This window comes from Oncorhynchus mykiss, chromosome 7 (genome assembly GCF_013265735.2).
Source record: "Oncorhynchus mykiss isolate Arlee chromosome 7, USDA_OmykA_1.1, whole genome shotgun sequence".
Taxonomy (NCBI): domain Eukaryota; kingdom Metazoa; phylum Chordata; class Actinopteri; order Salmoniformes; family Salmonidae; genus Oncorhynchus; species Oncorhynchus mykiss.
The window spans coordinates 10,898,467-10,918,926 of NC_048571.1; the positions used below are offsets into that span (position 1 = coordinate 10,898,467).

Consider the following 20,460-nt stretch of genomic DNA (forward strand, 5'->3'; position numbering starts at 1 on the left):
TCAGTATTTTACAAGTCACAAGTATGTCTCAATTCTTAGCACTCAAGTCCCAAGTCAAGACAGGCAAGTCCGAGTCAAGTCTCAAGTCCTAAACTTTCAGTTTCGAGTCCTAAACAAGTTATAATGTGCTCTTCACCAAATGTTCCAAAAATGTCACCAAAAATCTTGAATGCTTTAAAAATATATATATTTATTACTTTCCAAATAAACTTGCATGTATAGCCTTGAGAAAGACCCCCCCCCCCTCTCCCCGTAGCGATTGACTATCGAGGATCGCTATGGGTCGCAATCGGGTGATGTAGGCTTGTACACAATCGCCCAACCTTAACACACACACACACATCCTCTCTGTGTGTGGTTACAGTAGGCTAACGTATGTCAATGGTTTTAGGAACAGCAGTAACATCAGGCAGGCTTTAGGCTACCAACTGCCTAGCCAGTTGTTGCTCAATCTTGGGTGCAATGATCACGTTCCCGCACTGACTGACTGTGTGGAGGCTCATAGATTTAACGTTACGTTAGCCTACATGCTACACTAGGAAAGTTATATATAGCTGTCGGCTATATTAGCCACGACTTACCGTTCTTTGTGCAGTGTCAAATGTCAAACAAAGTTGGAAATTGTTGCCTCTGTCTGTAATTTTCTTCCCGCATGTTTTGCAAGTTACAATCCATTTTTTGTTTATACAGCGTAGTCTTTATATCCGAAAATAATAATTTTGGGTATCATCTTTCCAAGGGCTCCATCTGAATTCACCCACCGATGTTCCTCTGCACTGCCACGCTCAACTGTTTCTCAGTTGGCACAATTTGATTGGCTGCTGTCCGATTCAAACTGTAATCTGTCAAATGAAGAGTTGATGCGTGGCACACCTTTTTTAATAGCATAATTTTTCATATTTGGGCTTGGGGAGGGTATCAAGTCAGGTCGAGTCAAAAGGCTCAAGTCTAAGTCAAGTCACGAGTCATTGGTGTTAATGTCAAAGTCAAGTTGCAAATCATCATATTTGTGACTCGAGTCTGACTCGAGTCCAAGTCATGTGACTCGAGTCCACACCTCTGGTATATTGGCCGTATATCACAAACCCCCGAGGTGCCTTATTGCTATTATAAACTGGATACCAACTTAATTAGAGCAGTAGAAATACTTATTTTTTCATAACCGTGTTATACGGTCTGATATACCACGGCTGTCAGCCAATCAGCATTCAGGGCTCGAACCACCCAGTTTAAACTGCACTCTTACTGCAATCTTTTTTCGTAAGAGGCCAGTACAGTAGGTGGCGGTAATGCTTCATAACGTTGGATGCCAACATCCGATAAACCCCACAGAAGAAGATTTTTTAAATTCATAGCAATGACTATTACCATAATACATTTGTTGTCATTTGTTTTCTACTTGGCAGCTGTATGTTATTAAAAGAAAGTGCATCAATGGTCGCCCACAACAGAACTGGTCAAATGTTTGCAAAGTCTATGTCTTTTTACTATAAAGTAGCTAGCTAACTATCCCCCAGCCAACAATGTCAGGTATGTCAGACTTTAACCACTTCACAAATGGCTACGTAAGTCCTATTTCACAACAGTACATGTGTCGGCCTACTGTTTTTAAGCAGTTATAATTTTTTGGTATTTCAACACAGCGCAATTCAAGATCCCATTCGCCAATAAAAATGCACGCGCCTGTTTCGACATTGACCAATCAGGTTGATGGGTAATGAACCACGACCGCGCGCTAAGTTCTTGCGACAGTAATTTTGTCATACATTCGCGGGAGAACAGCTTTGCCAGCAACTATTTAAATTTATGGCATTTATTTGAGGTACTTGGCATGCGGTAGCTGCGTGTTATTAGTACAACCTTCACAGTTTGTTGGCTGCACACTACTAGACAGTTTCCTAGCTAGCTAGACAGCTAACGTTAACAACATAACTGGCAAACTTTTTGCAAGAGGTCTGTCGTTTTGATCCAAAGTATCTAATATGGCAACTATGTGTCACTCAAGACGTGCCCTGATGGAAATCCCAGCACCACAGCCGAAAATTGCAGGTACGTCTGACTTCAACAACTTCATAAAGTAGGTAACGTTAGCTGGCTAGCCAGCTACATTTCCCTCCACTGCAGCATCACAACAGCTGTCCTTGGTAAAGTAAGCGCGGGCCAGGAACAAATGTGGCTAAATAGCGGCTACCTTATTTTCTAAATATGTTGAATCATAACAATGAAGTCAGCCAGTAAGATCCAATAAAACACCGAGTCTGAACAATCAAATTGTGTCAATTTGCTAATAATGGAAATAAGTCCGTTTTAACTTGTGTGGGCAACTAGCTAGATAGCCATCTTTGAGTTAGCAATTGCATTGACACAACATGGTACCTATTGTTAGCCTTTGCTAACAACTTTACCTAGTTATAACTAGCTGATATTGGACATTTTTAGCTAAGTAATAAAGATTGTGGGTGAGCTGTTTGTAGCTTAATTCAGCAAGACATGACCATTATTTTTGTTTTATGCAAGTACCAAAACATTGCATCTGCCTTCCTTTCTAGTACAGCTAGAATAATATTGTAACTGGGTTAACTATGATCCTGTAACGTTAGTAGACACAAATGCACTCTAAAGTTATGCCAAATGTTTTTTTGCAGCTCGAATGAGAAGGTCCTACCTGGAGGTTCTAAGTTCACGCATAGCTCCATTCTCAACCACTTCTAGAGGCAGAAACCTGACCAGCAATTCAAAACGTGGGCATTCATGTTAGTAAGCAAATTAAATGGATCATGTCGTTCAGTTTCTAGTCTTATATTAGTGTGACCAATACGGTGGTGTATGTTTTGCAGTGGACCCAGCCATATACAGAACAGTGAGTAGTCGGAGTGAGGCCCAAAGTGAAAGAATGGAAGACGACCAGACACCCCTGTCCAACCAGCAGCTTGTGCAGCTCATAAGATCTTTCATCCTAGTAGAACAGGGGCAGAGGCAGGAGCCCAGAGCCCTCACTACAGACCTGAAGCCGTTACAGGAGGACTTGCACCTGAAAAAGACCAATGTCTACAGATCTATACCCTACTCACGGCTGGGGTCCAACCGAGACGCACACTGTTACAGAAAGGCATATCCACACCTGGTGGTGTTTAAAGTGAGTATCAACATTTTTGTTTTATGCTCTTTAAGTTGCCCTTATGTGACTGTAACTCGGGTAATTGACCTGAAGTTGAATCTCCTTGCAGTAAATAATATACGTCTTTTAAGATTTACACAAACTTTTTTCAAGCTGATTGTGTGACTTAAGTGCTTCTAAGATGGTTTAATAGCTAGACATTCTGGGTTGTCATGGTGATTGGTACTATGCTGCATCACCTGCTGTGTGTTTTAACGAACCTTGTCTTTTTCCTCCCAGGTTTCCTGCCAGGAGTGGGGTCAGCTGCTGCTGCAGAATGAGGAGTGGGAGTCTGCTCTGGAGCACGCCCTAGTGGCGTGGAGGTACACCAGTGAGCTGCCACAGTGGGACACCAGCAGCCACAACTTGGTGAGGGAACAGTGTTACAGCATGCTGGCAGCCCACTGCATCACAGCTCTACAGCACTACTGCCCAGACCCCAGCAAAGCCATAGAGCTGCACAGGAGGTAAGAGTCCTCCTTTCTTTGGAACCTTTTCACAGGTCATGCTGAATTGTTAACACTGTATTGAGTTTAAACTGGTGTTTCTGTTGACTGAGAATTGGCAGCGTTTGGATGGTAAAAGTGCATAAAACCAGATAAATAAATACAAATTGAAAAGTAAATATGCTCTATAAAGTCACTTTGGCTATGCATGGAGGTTGGTTCTGGTTGTTTTTTAATCGTATATCTCTAGTCTGTCAACTCCGCCTGTTAGTCTTGACCTCTTGCTATTGCAAACTTGCAACACTGTTACTGGTACTGGCTCACAGAGTCTGACAGACGAGGCTCAAGGCTCCACAGTGCGACCATTTTACTCGCATATGCCCCTAAATATTCTGCTCAATGGCCTGGAATTCTAATTTGGGAGCACCAGTGCGCCTAGAAACATTATGGATTCAAGCTTTATTACCTCGTGTAAATAAGTTGTGTAAAAACACAGACCGGGCAAATGGATTATGGTCATTGTAGTTAATTACCACGTTTTCTGCGCTGAACTATGTAAAACATTGGCCTGTTGGAAATTACAACCTCCTACTACATCGTCCAGCCTGTGCTTGATCTGATTTTTCTCTAGAGAAACTGCACATTGGCATCAGTCTGGCAAATTGAAATATGTTTGGACATTTGACCGGCACAACTTTTTCATAATGGAAACACGGGGAGTAAAAGACACCTACAGTGGCAAGAAAAACTGTGAACCCTTTGGAAATACCTGGATTTCTGCATACATTGGTCATAAAATCTGATCTTCATCTCAGTCACAACAATAGACAAACACTCTGCTTAAACTAATCACACACAAACAATTATGTTTTCATGTCTGTGTTGAACACTGTGTAAACATTCACAGTGCAGGGTGGAAAAAGTATGTAAACTCTTGAATTTAATAACTGGTTCACCCTTTGGCAGCAATAACCTCAACCAAATGTTTTCTGTAGTTGAGGATCAGACCTGCACAATGGTCAGGAGGAATTTTAGACCATTCCTCTTTACAAAACTGTTTTAGTTCAGCAATATTCTTGGGATGTCTGGTGTGAACCACTCTCTTGGGGTCATGCTCCCATCTCAATCGGGTTGAGGTCAGTACTCTTGAGATGAGGCCACTCCAGAAGGTGTATTTTCTTCTGTTGAAGCCATTCTGTTTTACTTCTGTGTTTTGGGTCACTGTCCTGTTGCATCACCTAACTTCTGTTGAGCTTCAATTGGCAGACAGCCTAACATTCTCCTGCAAAATGTCTTGATAAACTTGGGAATACATTGTTCCGTTGATAATAGCAAGCTGTCCTGTCCCTGAGGCAACTAGGCAGCCCTAAACTACGGCGCTCCCTCCACCATACTTTACAGTTGGGATGAGGTTTTAATGTTGGTGTGCTTTTCCTTTTTTTTTCACACAGTGTTGTGTGTTCCTTCCAAACAACTCAGCTTTAGTTTCATCTGTCCACAGAATATTTTGCCAGTAGTGCTGTGGAACATCCAGGTACACTTTTGCAAACTTCAGACGTGCAGCAATGGGGTTTTTTTGGACAGAGGTGGCTACTTCCGTGGTGTCCTCCTGTGAACACCATTCTTGTTTTACGTATTGTAGACTCCTCAACAGAAGAGATATTAGCAGAGGTTTCTGTAAGTCTAGCTGATTCTTCTTAACCTCACTGAGAATTCTGCGCTGTGCTCTTGCAGTCATAATTGCAGGACGGCCACTCCTAGGGAGAGTAGCAACAGTGCTGCACTTCAGTTATAGACCATTTGTGTTCCCGTGGACTGATGAACATCAAGGCTTTTAGAGATACTTTTGTAACCCTTTCCAGCTTTATGCAAGTCAACAATTCTTAATTGTAGGTTTTTTTGATATCTCTTTTGTTTGAGGCATGATTCACATCAGGCAATGCTTCTTGTGAATAGCAAACTCAAATTGTGTGTGTTTTTATAGGGCAAGGCAGCTCTAACCAACATCTCCAATCTTCTCAATGATCGAACTCCAGGTTAAACAACTCTTGACAACAATTTGCTTTTGGAGAAGTCATTAGCCTAGAGGTTCACATACTTTTTCTAACCTACACTGTGAATGTTTAAATGTATTCAATATAGACAAATACAATGTGTGTATTGGTTTAAGCACACTGTCTATTGTTGCGACTTGGATGAAGATCAGATTTGATGACCAGTTTTATGCAGAAATCCAGGTAATTCCAAAGGGTTCATACACTTTTTCTTGCCAACTGTGAAGAGAAATCTGTGGGAATACTGCTCCTTTCAACTCTTCTTTTCTATAACTCTTTCCTTCAGGTTTAAAATGGCACAGCTGCACAGTCAGTTGATCTCTCCTTGTATTCAGGAGCTGGAGAGAAGCCTCGGCGAAGCACAGGTTTGTTCCATGAACACCCACTGAAATGGCCAACACTAAGATCAGCTGACAACCATCAGCACGGCTTCCAAGTCTATGGGGTTGCACTATTGAACAGCGTATATCAGTGGTTGCCATTCAATTATGTTTGGTATCCTTGCCTTGTGTTGCGCTATTCCCCCTTGCCTTGTGTTGCGCTATTCCCCCTTGCCTTGTGTTGCGCTATTCCCCCTTGCCTTGTGTTGCGCTATTCCCCCTTGCCTTGTGTTGCGCTATTCCCCCTTGCCTTGTGTTGCGCTATTCCCCCATGCCTTGTGTTGCGCTATTCCCCCATGCCTTGTGTTGCGCTATTCCCCCTTGCCTTGTGTTGCGCTATTCCCCCTTGCCTTGTGTTGCGCTATTCCCCCTTGCCTTGTGTTGCGCTATTCCCCCTTGCCTTGTGTTGCGCTATTCCCCCATGCCTTGTGTTGCGCTATTCCCCCTTGCCTTGTGTTGCGCTATTCCCCCTTGCCTTGTGTTGCGCTATTCCCCCTTGCCTTGTGTTGCGCTATTCCCCCATGCCTTGTGTTGCGCTATTCCCCCATGCCTTGTGTTGCGCTATTCCCCCATGCCTTGAGTTGCGCTATTCCCCCATGCCTTGTGTTGCGCTATTCCCCCATGCCTTGTGTTGCGCTATTCCCCCATGCCTTGTGTTGCGCTATTCCCCCTTGCCTTGTGTTGCGCTATTCCCCCATGCCTTGTGTTGCGCTATTCCCCCATGCCTTGTGTTGCGCTATTCCCCCTTGCCTTGTGTTGCGCTATTCCCCCTTGCCTACAGTATTCCCTCAGAGTAAATACAAGAGAGCTTTGAATTTTGGTAAGCTGTTTTTTAAATGTGCATTTAAGCTTTTTGTATTTAAGTTGTTTTGTAAAATGTGTTTATTGCCATTGAACTATTGAATGTTGAATGTTATCACAAGGAAATGATGAAGTGGCCTTTAAAATGTGAAAGGCTGTCAGAGAAATGATGAACTGTCCTTTTCACCAAGATGTTTTATATGTAGGGGATGTTTTTGTGGATGTGTTGAAAAATGCCACGATACATGAAACAGCTGCCTTATTTCAACTTGGCTGAATGCTACCTGTTTTGTAAATATTTGTCTAAAGTAACTGTTTTGCACTGTTTTCTTCATCCTGGAAACTTGACATTTTGATAAAATCAAATCTAATTTAATAAAATTCTACTTAGTTTTTCGACATTGACTTTCTGGTTTTGTCTCCTCTAAAACACATGACACTGATTTACCGTTTTGAGACTTTGGCGACCTGCTTTGTCACTGAATTAATTAGCTGGTTTTCCCCTTGCATTTTGCCTAATTCAGAGGACAGGTTCAGTGCAAGCATGTGAGGAGAGTGGCATTTTCTTCTTGTAGCTGTCAGTCAAAACATCTCATCAACATTAGTGATACGTCCTCGCAATAGAAGTGGGACAGCTACATGAATAGAACTGACATGATTCTTCAGTCTGCACGTCACTGGGACATAATGTTCTAATTAACTTCATATATTTCCATCAGAATGTTCCTCCAATGTTTTCTGCTGAGCACTGCGGTAGTTGGTTGCCCTTTAATCAGTGACGGTGTCTGATTTTCCTTTTCCCTGTGCCACCACTGTGTGGAGCCCATGTTACATGATTTATCCTGAGCACCAACCTCTGTTTAAACCCAGCACAGTACACTGGCATTCAGAAATACCCAATGGTTAATGCTGAACGAATGAGGAGAATGAAATCTAGCCTTGCCCGCTAATTCGTTTACACTCTTACATGAAAAGCTTCATCACCAGATGTGTGGCAGTACATCCAGTTCTAGCAGTAACATTTATTGCTTTTTGGAAGCGCAATCTGAAGGAAGATGACTCAATCCCGCAGCAGATGAAGCCTTGTGTTCACACTCTCAAACACTGTGATTAGTGTACATCGCAGGACACAGGAGGGTGTTGCCATCTCTGCAGTGTGTTATCAGTGTCCTTGGCAACTGCTCAATTATCAGAACGCTCTCGTTTCCTCAGCGTCCATAATGGTGTCTGAAAATGTTCCTATCTGTCCTAAATCCTTGTTTCCTCCAAGCTCTGGGGAGGAGCAGGAGCGCCGCCTCATTTGCTTTGAGAAGTATATTGAGGTAAGGACGGAGGAAGCAAGGATTTGGTGGCTTGTGTTTTCAGACAACCCAAGTACTCTGCAGCATTGTTGCTATTTCACTTCTATGTATTCCTTCACAATTTAATTCCATTACATCCATCTCATAGTATATCTCTGTGGTAAAGTCTAGAGGAGCATTTTTTTAAAACCAAGAAATAAGTATGTTTTTTTTAAAAGTCCGAATTCAAGTTTTAAGAAGTAAATAATGACATCGGGATGAGCATGGGGATTATCTTTACGGATTCCTTATCAGTTTGACAGGCAATCATGTGGAGATGGCTATTTATCCATTGTTAGCAGACTTGATCACAATATCCTCCTAACAAAACAATTCAGTATATATAATTGGTGTTCCCAATGAGACAGCCATGCGCTGGTTGTATGGAGCTGGGATGGGGGATAGAGAGCGCTCTTCAATGCACACTGGTGATACAGAAAAATGTACATTTCCTGTCTGGGAGTTTGATTCTAACTGGCCATCTACTGGAAAATGTAATCTTGCTACATTTGTTTACTCCTTTCAGTAAGTAAAATGGAACAATGAGTAGGTTTTTTTAAACATTTTTTTTAAGTGCAGTTTTCATTTCGGTATTCATTATCGTTCTGCCCTTTTCACATTCAACATTGACCTGTGTTTATGAACCATGTACAGTCCCGTACCAACCTTCCTTTGTGAGAACCATGGCTGACTTGCATTTGGATGATTTGTGAGGGCCGTTGTTGCTGTCTGAGTATCCAGCCCTCAGGGCCACCTGGGGAGAGGGAACAGGAGATGATCTGACAGCCGTGTTTCTGACTGGAAAGCAAGACGAAAGAATAACCTTGTTAAAAATCTCCAACTTGTAATTAATAACTTCTCGCATCTTTAATTCCTTCTATATTCATGAGCACCTGGCTTATTTGACCTGGGGAGCAAACAGAATTAGACTGCATGTTAAACATCAAAACTATTTTGGAATGTTTTGGAGCTTGACCGTTGGGTTTAGAGCTCAGACCATTGCCTTCATGATATTTTGTTACGTTGTCTTATGTGGGTAAAAAGTTATTTTCATTAAAAAGCTATTAAGACATTTCATCATTACCTGCCCTTGCAGTTCTTTTCAGAAACAGAAACACCCACTCTGAGAGGTAGAGATTATTATGGGGACATTCTCAGTCCTTTCACATTTGTCCCTGTGTGGAGGGTGGGCCGGCCAGCTGAAGTGACACGGCAGGCTGCCCTTTGTGAGGGCAGCCTCACATTTGGGCTGCTGACCTGAGCCTTCCTAGGGCATTGTGTCATTAGACAGTCTCATTTCAGCGCTGGCAGCTTAGCAGCAGGAACACTGATGCTGTTTTCATGGCTGACTGGGGACAATGCTTTTGGCGAGTGTGTCCTCACTTTGCCTCTCTCCAGGAGAGTGGCCCATCGAACAAAACACAGTACGGGCAGCAGTCCCCTTCTCTCTCTCACACACACACTCAAGAGCTGAGTGACAACGCTCCTTAGAAAGATTTGTGCTGAATGATCTAGAAATCAACACTTTCATGTTAAAGCCTTTTTACAGATTTTTGGACTGTTTTGAAAAAATGTTTTTAGTTATTCACTTTGCAATCAGGTGCTGTAAAATATTTCCCTTGTAAAATAGTGTGATAAGCATGTAATTAGTTCATGCATCAACCCAGAATTTCCCCCCTGGGACTACAATGTCATTACTCTGACTCAAACACTCCCATGCTAGATTCTGATTCAGAGGTCATGGTCTGTATTGAACAATTGAGGCAGATAAGCAGGATCCCATACGGTTATATTTTGTTAGCTTCTTACAGTCCAACTTTTCAATTATCAATTTAGTTTCAATGAAATCGCACCATCAAACAGAACAAGGTAGAAACCCAATCAGTCAAACACACTTTGTATTCTCAATAAATCAGCAAGTGCCATTTTCCATTTGAATTTATATCACATGAAGGATTCGGTCGAGTGAAAGGTAAATTACCAATAAGATCTCACTTCAGTATTCAATGTTTGTCTGGGGGTTAAGTTTAGACATTCATTCCGACTGATTTAAGGTTTGGGATAGGGTAGAAACAGAAAAAAGGAAAACGATTGCCCAGCCCTGGGATTGAACCTGCAATCCTCAGACGACTAGACCAGTGATTCCCAACGCCAGTCCTCCAGTATCTCCAACTGCACACATTGTTGTTGTAGCCCCCAGACAACTCAGTGATTCAGATGATTTAATAGTCACATACAGGGTTGCAGGTTTGGTTGCAGGGTAGAGTGAAAATCTTAATTTTCGAGCTCCAACATGCAGGACTAAGTTAAATAAAATCATGGAAATGGTCATAACACACAATAGAAATAGCACTATGTACATAATAATAACTGTGGCAAATAAATGACCAGTGGTGTGGAGTGGAATGATCATAGGGGGAGCAGCAGCATGACCAAAGATTAAATAAAAACAATAGGTTTTAATAAAAAATATACACTGCTCCAAAAAAATAAAGGGAACACTAAAATAACACATCCTAGATCTGAATGAATGAAATATTCTTATTAAATACTTTTTTCATTACATAGTTGAATGTGCTGACAACAAAATCACACAAAAGTTATCAATGGAAATCAAATTTATCAACCCATGGAGGTCTGGATTTGGAGTCGCACTCAAAATTTAAAGTGGAAAACCACACTACAGGCTGATCCAACTTTGATGTAATGTCCTTAAAACAAGTCAAAATGAGGCTCAGTAGTGTGTGTGGCCTCCGTGTGCCTGTATGACCTCCCTACAACGCCTGGGCATGCTCCCGATGAGGTGGCGGATGGTCTCCTGAGGGATCTCCTCCCAGACCTGGACTAAAGCACCCGCCAAATCCTGGACAGTCTGTGGTGCAACGTGGCGTTGGTGGATGGAGCGAGACATGATGTCCCAGATGGGCTCAATTGGATTCAGGTCTGGGGAACGGGCGGGCCAGTCCATAGCATCAATGCCTTCTTCTTGCAGGAACTGCTGACACGCTCCAGCCACATGAGGTCTAGCATTGTCTTGCATTAGGAGGAACCCAGGGCCAACCGCACCAGCGTATGGTCTCACAAGGGGTCTGAGGATCTCATCTCGGTACCTAATGGCAGTCAGGCTACCTCTGGCGAGCACATGGAGGGCTGTGCGGCCCCCCAAAGAAATGCCACCCCACACCATGACTGACCCACCGCTAAACCGGTCATGCTGGAGGATGATGCAGGCAGCAGAACGTTCTCCACGGCGTCTCCAGACTGTCACGTCTGTCACATGTGCTCAGTGTGAACCTGCTTTCATCTGTGAAGAGCACAGGGCGCTAGTGGCGAATTTGCCAATCTTGGTGTTCTCTGGCAAATGCCAAACGTCCTGCACGGTGTTGGGCTGTAAGCACAACCCCCACCTGTGGACGTCGGGCCCTCATACCACCATCATGGAGTCTGTTTCTGACCATTTGAGCAGACACATGCACATTTGTGGCCTGCTGGAGGTCATTTTGCAGGGCTCTGGCAGTGGTCCTCCTGCTACTCCTTGCACAAAGGCGAAGGTAGCGGTCCTGCTGCTGGGTTGTTGCTCTCCACGTCTCCTGATGTACTGGCCTGTCTCCTGGTAGCGCCTCCATGCTCTGGACACTACGCTGACAGACACAGCAAACCTTCTTGCCACAGCTCGCATTGATGTGCCATCCTGGATGAGCTGCACTACCTGAGCCACTTGTGTGGGTTGTAGACTCCGTCTCATGCTACCACTAGAGTGAAAGGACCGCCAGCATTCAAAAGTGACCAAAACATCAGCCAGGAAGCATAGGAACTGAGAAGTGGTCTGTGGTTATCACCTGCAGAGCCACACCTTTATTGGAGGTGTCTTGCTAATTGCCTATAATTTCCACCTGTTGTTTATCAGTGTTGCTTCCTAAGTGGACAGTTTGATTTCACAGAAGTGTGATTGACTTGGAGTTACATTGTGTTGTTTAAGTGTTCCCTTTATTTTTTTGAGCAGTGTATATATATATTAAATGAGGGCCTGTTGATTAGTTGACTAGTTGAATCAGGTGTGCTTGTCCGGAGCTACAATAGAAATGTGTACTGTTGGGGGTACATGAGATCTGGAGTTGGCAACCATTGTACCAGATGGTACTAGGCGCTCACGTTGCCCCTAGTGGATGCATTAAAGGCATCTCCCAACGTCCTGGGGACAAACGTTGAATACTGAAGTCGATCTGGTGTGACCTTGGTGTGACCAAACCTGCACAGAGAATTGCTGATCAAGCTGAAAGCAGAATGCTAGCTAGCTGTAGCTGTCCAAAGTAACTACTGTAAAATTACACAGTAGGCTTGTTGAGGTGATGATTAGGGATAATTATCCACTGGTGAATGTTCTCTAAGGTGGGAGAACTCTATTTCAGAGGTGACCAGCATAATACCCTTAAATACAGGGCTGGAGTTGAACTGCAGTGCCTGAGTATGGCTGATGTGGCCCTTTCAATCTATACTATACTTGGTGAGGTAAGGCCAGTAAAACATGTGCAGTAATAACTCCTCACTATGCATTTTATCTAGTTCTGGGATTTTGGAAATGGTTAAATTACTTGCTGATATTTTGCTGAGCTCTAAATCATAAATAGATATGCTGCATATATTTGTATTAACTAACCATCATTAAAGAATGTGGCTAGTGAACCAGAAAACACATTAAAAGGTTTTTATTTATTAATTGAATTAATCAATTCCCCATGAAGCCATATCAATGGAAGTAACTTTGACTGACAGTTCTGGTTGTGTAGCGCCAGTGGCACAAATGCATGCAGTATAAACTTGCCCTATACAGTGAGTATGATACCAGTTTACCAGGAACAACAAGTGTGATAACCCCCCCCCCCCTCCCCCTCCATCAGACCCAAACTCCACCGTTCCTTCTCCTCCATACAGGAAGTCATTACTGAGGCTCTCACCTTTTCACAGATGGCCATTTAACACATCACTGGCAACAGCAAATTAACCAGGGTCCTGCAGGCATTATCTCCAGCAGCCTTGGATTGCACAAACTATTATCACACACTCACCTGCACGGAAGAAAGAAAGGTGTACTTACTCAGTCTCACCCGACCGCAGTGACACAGAAATAAACCCTCATTCTATATTACTGTCCCCGGGGCCCAGATGGAGATTGTGATTTAGCCTCTATACAACATGGCATAGGTGGATTACTTTCTCACTTCTTGAAGCTTATACAGTGCCTTGCGAAAGTATTCGGCCCCCTTGAACTTTGCGACCTTTTGCCACATTTCAGGCTTCAAACATAAAGATATAAAACTGTATTTTTTTGTGAAGAATCAATAACAAGTGGGACACAATCATGAAGTGGAATGACATTTATTGGATATTTCAAACATTTTTAACAAATCAAAAACTGAAAAATTGGGCGTGCAAAATTATTCAGCCCCCTTAAGTTAATACTTTGTAGCGCCACCTTTTGCTGCGATTACAGCTGTAAGTCGCTTGGGGTATGTCTCTATCAGTTTTGCACATCGAGAGACTGACATTTTTTCCCATTCCTCCTTGCAAAACAGCTCGAGCTCAGTGAGGTTGGATGGAGAGCATTTGTGAACAGCAGTTTTCAGTTCTTTCCACAGATTCTCGATTGGATTCAGGTCTGGACTTTGACTTGGCCATTCTAACACCTGGATATGTTTATTTTTGAACCATTCCATTGTAGATTTTCTTTATGTTTTGGATCATTGTCTTGTTGGAAGACAAATCTCCGTCCCAGTCTCAGGTCTTTTGCAGACTCCATCAGGATTTCTTCCAGAATGGTCCTGTATTTGGCTCCATCCATCTTCCCATCAATTTTAACCATCTTCCCTGTCCCTGCTGAAGAAAAGCAGGCCCAAACCATGATGCTGCCACCACCATGTTTGACAGTGGAGATGGTGTGTTCAGGGTGATGAGCTGTGTTGCTTTTATGCCAAACATAACGTTTTGCATTGTTGCCAAAAAGTTCAATTTTGGTTTCATCTGACCAGAGCACCTTCTTCCACATGTTTGGTGTGTCTCCCAGGTGGCTTGTGGCAAACTTTAAACTACACTTTTTATGGATATCTTTAAGAAATGGCTTTCTTCTTGCCACTCTTCCATAAAGGCCAGATTTGTGCAATATACAACTGATTGTTGTCCTATGGACAGAGTCTCCCACCTCAGCTGTAGATCTCTGCAGTTCATCCAGAGTGATCATGGGCCTCTTGGCTGCATCTCTGATCAGTCTTCTCCTTGTATGAGCTGAAAGTTTAGAGGGACGGCCAGGTCTTGGTAGATTTGCAGTGGTCTGATACTCCTTCCATTTCAATATTATCGCTTGCACAGTGCTCCTTGGGATGTTTAAAGCTTGGGAAATCTTTTTGTATCCAAATCCGGCTTTAAACTTCTTCACAACAGTATCTCGGACCTGCCTGGTGTGTTCCTTGTTCTTCATGATGCTCTCTGCGCTTTTAACGGACCTCTGAGACTATCACAGTGCAGGTGCATTTATACGGAGACTTGATTACACACAGGTGGATTGTATTTATCATCATTAGTCATTTAGGTCAACATTGGATCATTCAGAGATCCTCACTGAACTTCTGGAGAGAGTTTGCTGCACTGAAAGTAAAGGGGCTGAATAATTTTGCACGCCCAATTTTTCAGTTTTTGATTTGTTAAAAAAGTTTGAAATATCCAATAAATGTCGTTCCACTTCATGATTGTGTCCCACTTGTTGTTAATTCTTCACAAAAAAATACAGTTTTATATCTTTATGTTTGAAGCCTGAAATGTGGCAAAAGGTCGCAAAGTTCAAGGGGGCCGAATACTTTCGCAAGGCACTGTATGTGGTCACAGACAGCATAGATATAGAACACTGATATAGTGTCTATTAAAGATGTGCTGTAGTAGGCTCCAGTGTCTACAGTCTCAGGCCTTGGTGGTGGTGTCTGTATACATTCTCTTTGCTCTTCGGTCCAAATGTGTTACTGTCATATTTGCACTGTCAAGTTGCTCCAGCGCCTCGTGGTGCAAATGGGGATTTCAATGGCGATAAAAAAAGATGAAGTCGAGTCTGACAAGTTAGAAATGAGAAAAGTGACTGTGACCAAAGCCCTGGAGACAGACAGACAGAGTCACTGTGTTTCAGTCGTAAGGTTTTGTTTACTCTCCGTCTACATGGAAGTCCTCTCTCCCTGACGTAGCCTCCTTTCAGAACCGACAAAAGAATCAGGGAAGAATCTGAATTTCCCTTGGTGATATTACATCATATCACCATCCAGTGCTGGCTGAATGATACGGGCAAGTGTGAAGATTATAGCTTAGTGATTTGGGTGGGTGGAGGAGAGTAGTATATTGATTAGGATTATCATTCTCTCCTTATTGGGCAATCATTTGTGCTTCCTGTATTTTTCCATTTTGCTTATAATTTCTTGAGATCGATCTCCTTTGGTGTCTGTCTGTACGTTGAGTAGTGAACTTGTGCATGACAAATTAATGTGAGGAGGAGGGTTTCTGGCAAGGCCAAGTTTCTAAATCACAAGCAGCTCTGCACGGGACCTCCCCAGTCGCCATGCCACAGTGACATGTCTGTCCTGTCCTGACGGTGGCCTCCACAGATGGAAGGCACTGGCGGCAGTGCCTAGAGGAAGTGGATCAACTGTCAGATAAACGGAGAGGTACAGGGTCCTCTGGCAGATCAGTGCCTACTCCTCAGAAGAGAGGAAGAGAGAGAGAGTGGGCTGGCAGCTGATTCTCTATCCGTGTCAGTGCCATCAGGAGGATAACATGAATACAAGCCAAACAATCAGTGATGTCTGGCAGTCAGTCTTTCTTCCATGGGTTTACTCTTAACACACAAGTATGTTTTGTTACTTGGCTCTGTTCTACCGTCGGGAGTAAGGCAACGCTAGCTGCTCATCTGTGACACTGATCTGACATGAGTGTGTCATTTTTCAACAAATCAAGCTCAGACAGCTTAATGTGATGACGAGGTTATTAGATAGCATGCTAATTCATGTCAACTGCGGAAATTAGATGTCTATCAAAAAAGAAAGATAAAATAACAATTTAAGTTATGACCTTAGGTATTTAACATGAAGAACTTCTGCACTGCTAGTGCACTATTGTTAGTGCTGTGAATAACTTGTACTGAATGCACTGATGATTTGCTGTGGTTAAGAGGGTACCCTATTACAGGGGCTGAGTCACTGGCTTTACTGGGGCTCTCTCATGCCGTCCCTGGAGGGGGTGCGTCACCTGAGTGGGTTGAGTCACTGATGTGGTCATCCTGTCTGGGTTGGCCCCCCCCTTGGGTTGTGCCGTGGCGGAGGTCTTTGTGGGCTATACTCAGCCTGGTCTCAGGATGGTAAGTTAGTGGTTGAAGATATCCCTCTAGTGGTGTGGGGGCTGTGCTTTGGCAAAGTGGGTGGGGTTATATCCTTCCTGTTTGGCCCTGTCCGGGGGTGTCCTCGGAGTGGGCCACAGTGTCTCCTGACCCCTCCTGTCTCAGCCTCCAGTATTTATGCCGCAGTAGTTTATGTGTCGGGGGGCTAGGGTCAGTTTGTTATATCTGGAGTACTTCTCCTGTCCTATTTGGTGTCCTGTGTGAATCTAAGTGTGCGTTCTCTAATTCTCTCCTTCTCTCTTTCTCTCTCTCGGAGGACCTGAGCCCTAGGACCATGCCCCAGGACTACCTGACATGATGACTCCTTGCTGTCCCCAGTCCACCTGGCTGTGCTGCTGCTCCAGTTTTAACTGTTCTGCCTTATTATTATTCGACCATGCTGGTCATTTATGAACATTTGAACATCTTGGCCATGTTCTGTTATAATCTCCACCCGGCACAGCCAGAAGAGGACTGGCCATCCCACATATGCTCTCTCTAATTCTCTCTTTCTTTCTCTCTCTCGGAGGACCTGAGCCCTAGGACTATGCCCCAGGAATACCTGACATGATGACTCCTTGCTGTCCCCAGTCCACCTGACTGTGCTGCTGCTCCAGTTTCAACTATTCTGCCTTATTATTATTCGACCATGCTGGTCATTTATGAACATTTGAACATCTTGACCATGTTTTGGTATAATCTCCACCCGGCACAGCCAGAAGAGGACTGGCCACCCCACATAGCCTGGTTCCTCTCTAGGTTTCTTCCTAGGTTCTGGCCTTTCTAGGGAGTTTTTCCTAGCCACCGTGCTTCTACACCTGCATTGCTTGCTGTTTGGGGTTTTAGGCTGGGTTTCTGTACAGCACTTTGAGATATCAGCTGATGTACGAAGGGCTATATAAATAAATTTGATTTGATTTGATTTGATACTCTTAGATATATTGAGATGTTTACAGGGAATTGCATGAGATTGTATTTGTTCGCCTTGATTTTAATATTATTTAGAGACTTTGGTTTCTGTTTTTTGGCTTTCAGAATATAACATGCAGTATAATTATAGACTGGGTATAATTAGACTTGACATAGATTGCTGTCTGGTGTCAAGAGTATGGCACATTTTATATCATTAATCTATAAAGGCAGGTTGGATTCAGAAGAATACCTTTTAGAAATGCTTTTTCAGTTATTTTTTCTTCTCATCCACATTGGTAGATTTATGAGAACGTCACATTGAGTGTGCACGTGCACTGCCTCCCGTACTGCAGGCTGTTTTGTGTGCAAGCATGCTCGTGCAGGCCTGTGCCGCATTTTGACAACAAACACCAGAGATGTACAGCCAGCCCAGCTCAGGCATCTGATTAGGACAGATCGGACCCATCTGTGGTACCAAACTACAGCAGAATAACACGCGTCTCCTCCAGCCATCCCATCTAGTTGAGGAAGAAGTGCATGTTGCCTAAATTAACCTAGAACTAAAGTATTGCGTAATTGGTCTGATGCTCGATTAAATTCTGTGTCCATACGTGTTAAGAGAAGAGCGAGAAAGAACATCGGAACCCTTTCCTTAATTCAAAAGATTCTAACGCCTGCGAAATCGGGATTTCTCCAAATAACCAGTGACGATTGCGCACATCCCGTTGTATCATGACATATCTACGGTACCATTTATGTTTGCGTAGTCTGTCCACAAGAGATTACCATAAGGGACACTTGTTACATATATACGAGGAGGATTTACTGAGTACGGGGTACTTACTGCTTAATAAACTTCACTTCAATTTCTTCCAAACAGGACACATGACATACCTGTGATAAAATAACCACGAGGAGGATTTACTGAGTACGGTAACATGCACAATGCAATTATTGTGGATAGTCAGATTCATATAATAGTTCGATTAAAACGTTTACATGTTTGCAAGAAAAAAAATCCATAATAATCTGGTTTAAATGGACACATCTGAAATCAGGCTAAATGATGGCACTGATAAATGCAGAAAATCGCCATATCAAAATAAACGTTTTACCACAGCGACCATGCTATTTTTAGGAAGCATATAGCGTGTATGTGAAAACTACTTCTAAGACGTATACATTCAGTTGTTCCGAACTCACATCACTCGCCCTATAGAGGGCTCGTCTGATGCTAGCACGTGCGCAGATAAATCCGCTGGAACGCCGATTAGTGTTTATTTGTCCTAATTATTTGAAACATTTATCAGAAAACCAGGTATTTTAGTCGTCATATGCTTACTTCGATTTTGACGATTAAGAAAAGCAGAGTAAGGTGTTTACATGACTATTGCCATACTCGGCCTTCTGCCATAATCAGTTAATAGTTGTGTGTCCAGTACTGTTATTCACAGATGGAGGCAGTCTCTTCGGTATGCTCGCCACAACCGGTGCTGAGTTAAGGAAAATGTTCAACTGATAGCAAACCAAACAAGGCCTGAGTCAGCTGGTGAATGGACGTGCTTAGCGACGGAGGTAAAATTCCTCCTTAATTCCACATAATCATGCAGCCCCAATTGACAGCTGTTATTGGCTAATGGTATCACTGTTTGACAGTGGTGTAAAGTACTTAAGTAAAAATACTTTAAAATTGTTTTTTGGGGTATCTGTGCTTTATTATTTATATTTTTGACAACTTTTACTTTTACTCCACTACATTCCTAAAGAAAATAATGTACTTTTTACTCAATTTTCTCTGACACCCAAAAGTACTCATTACATGTTGAATGCTTAGCAGGACAGTAAACTGGTCCAATTCACGCACTTATCAAGAGAAAATCCCTGGTCATCCCTACTACCTGATCTGGCAGACTCACAAACACTAATGCTTTTAAAAAAAAAATTGTAATTATCATGCTCATTTACTTGTGTAGTGGAAATTTCCTGTATTTACCAAATCATGAGAGCAAACCACTACACAAGTCAGAGTTATCATAAAGTCCATATTTAATTATTATGAGCTCCATCACAACCCTGTGACTCTCAGATCAATTCAGTGTCTATAAATGAATTCTCTGAGAGTGCTTACACATTGCAACTGAGATCCTTTATAGCAAAGACACACATAGCCAGACAGCATTGGCTATAAATTATCATTCAGCTTTGTCTCCTAAACTATGTTCTTATCTCGCTCTTGGTACCACTCAGGACCAAAAACAAAACCTCATCCACTAGCATATATCAAATACACCCCTCCTGGACAAGATCACAGAGACACAGTGACTGGCACACAGACATTGTGGAGCCAAGAGATAATTGGTTCCCCCTCAATCATCCCTTCACATGGTTTAAAATATATGTTTACATATGAAGACAAGCTTGACCTCTCCCCTTTCTGTGGCCCAAGTAACTGAACCCTGACAGAGAACAGATAACTGCAAACGGCCAACAGTATTATCCAAAAGAAGACATTCTAATGACAAATATCTCACATAAGCATGCAATAAAATGAATAAAACATGTTATTTATAAATGTTACCTAAAAAATTCTGATTCTGCTACGACACTTGTCTTTTTATTTAAAAAATCGTGTTAAAAATGTATTTTTTAGTTGGTGCTTTGTTTATAATTTATGTCTGATTGTTGGAGAGTGCCCCTGGCTATCCGTAAATAAGTAAAAATAGAACATCGTGCCGTCTGGTTTGGCTAATATAAGGAATTTGAAATGATTTATACTTTTACTTTTGATACTTAAGTATATTTTAGCAATTGCATTTACTTTTGATACTTAAGTACATTTAAAACCAGACTTTTACTCAAGTAGTATTTTATTGGGTGACTCACGTTTACATTTAAAACCAGACTTTTACTCAAGTAGTATTTTATTGGGTGACTCACTTTTACTTGAGTCGTTTTCTATTAACATA

General features: G+C 42.6%; 1 protein-coding gene across 2 annotated transcripts; it reads left to right on the forward strand.

Annotated features, from left to right (window-relative positions):
- The first annotated feature begins 1,688 nt into the window (after window positions 1–1,688).
- Window positions 1,689–7,243, forward strand: LOC110527184. Of its 2 annotated transcripts, none has more exons than XM_021608321.2 (5): window positions 1,689–2,049; window positions 2,646–2,741; window positions 2,838–3,136; window positions 3,398–3,624; window positions 5,944–7,243. In XM_021608321.2, the coding sequence occupies exons 1-5, from the start codon at window positions 1,983–1,985 to the stop codon at window positions 6,044–6,046; spliced, it is 792 nt and encodes a 263-aa protein (XP_021463996.2). In that variant the 5' UTR covers window positions 1,689–1,982; the 3' UTR covers window positions 6,047–7,243. The 2 variants fall into 2 exon arrangements, with proteins under 2 accessions (XP_021463996.2, XP_036838420.1); XM_036982525.1 differs by having other exon boundaries at window positions 1,691–2,049; window positions 2,646–2,753.
- The last annotated feature ends 13,217 nt before the right edge of the window (window positions 7,244–20,460 follow it).

Coding starts and splice junctions, on each gene's coding strand:
- LOC110527184 (XM_036982525.1), top strand. CDS start 1,983: ATGGCAACTATGTGTCACTCAAGACGTGCCCTGATGGAAATCCCAGCA. Junction 2,754..2,837: donor TTCAAAACGTGGGCATTCAT/GTTAGTAAGCAA, acceptor TATGTTTTGCAG/TGGACCCAGCCATATACAGA. Junction 3,625..5,943: donor GCCATAGAGCTGCACAGGAG/GTAAGAGTCCTC, acceptor TCTTTCCTTCAG/GTTTAAAATGGCACAGCTGC.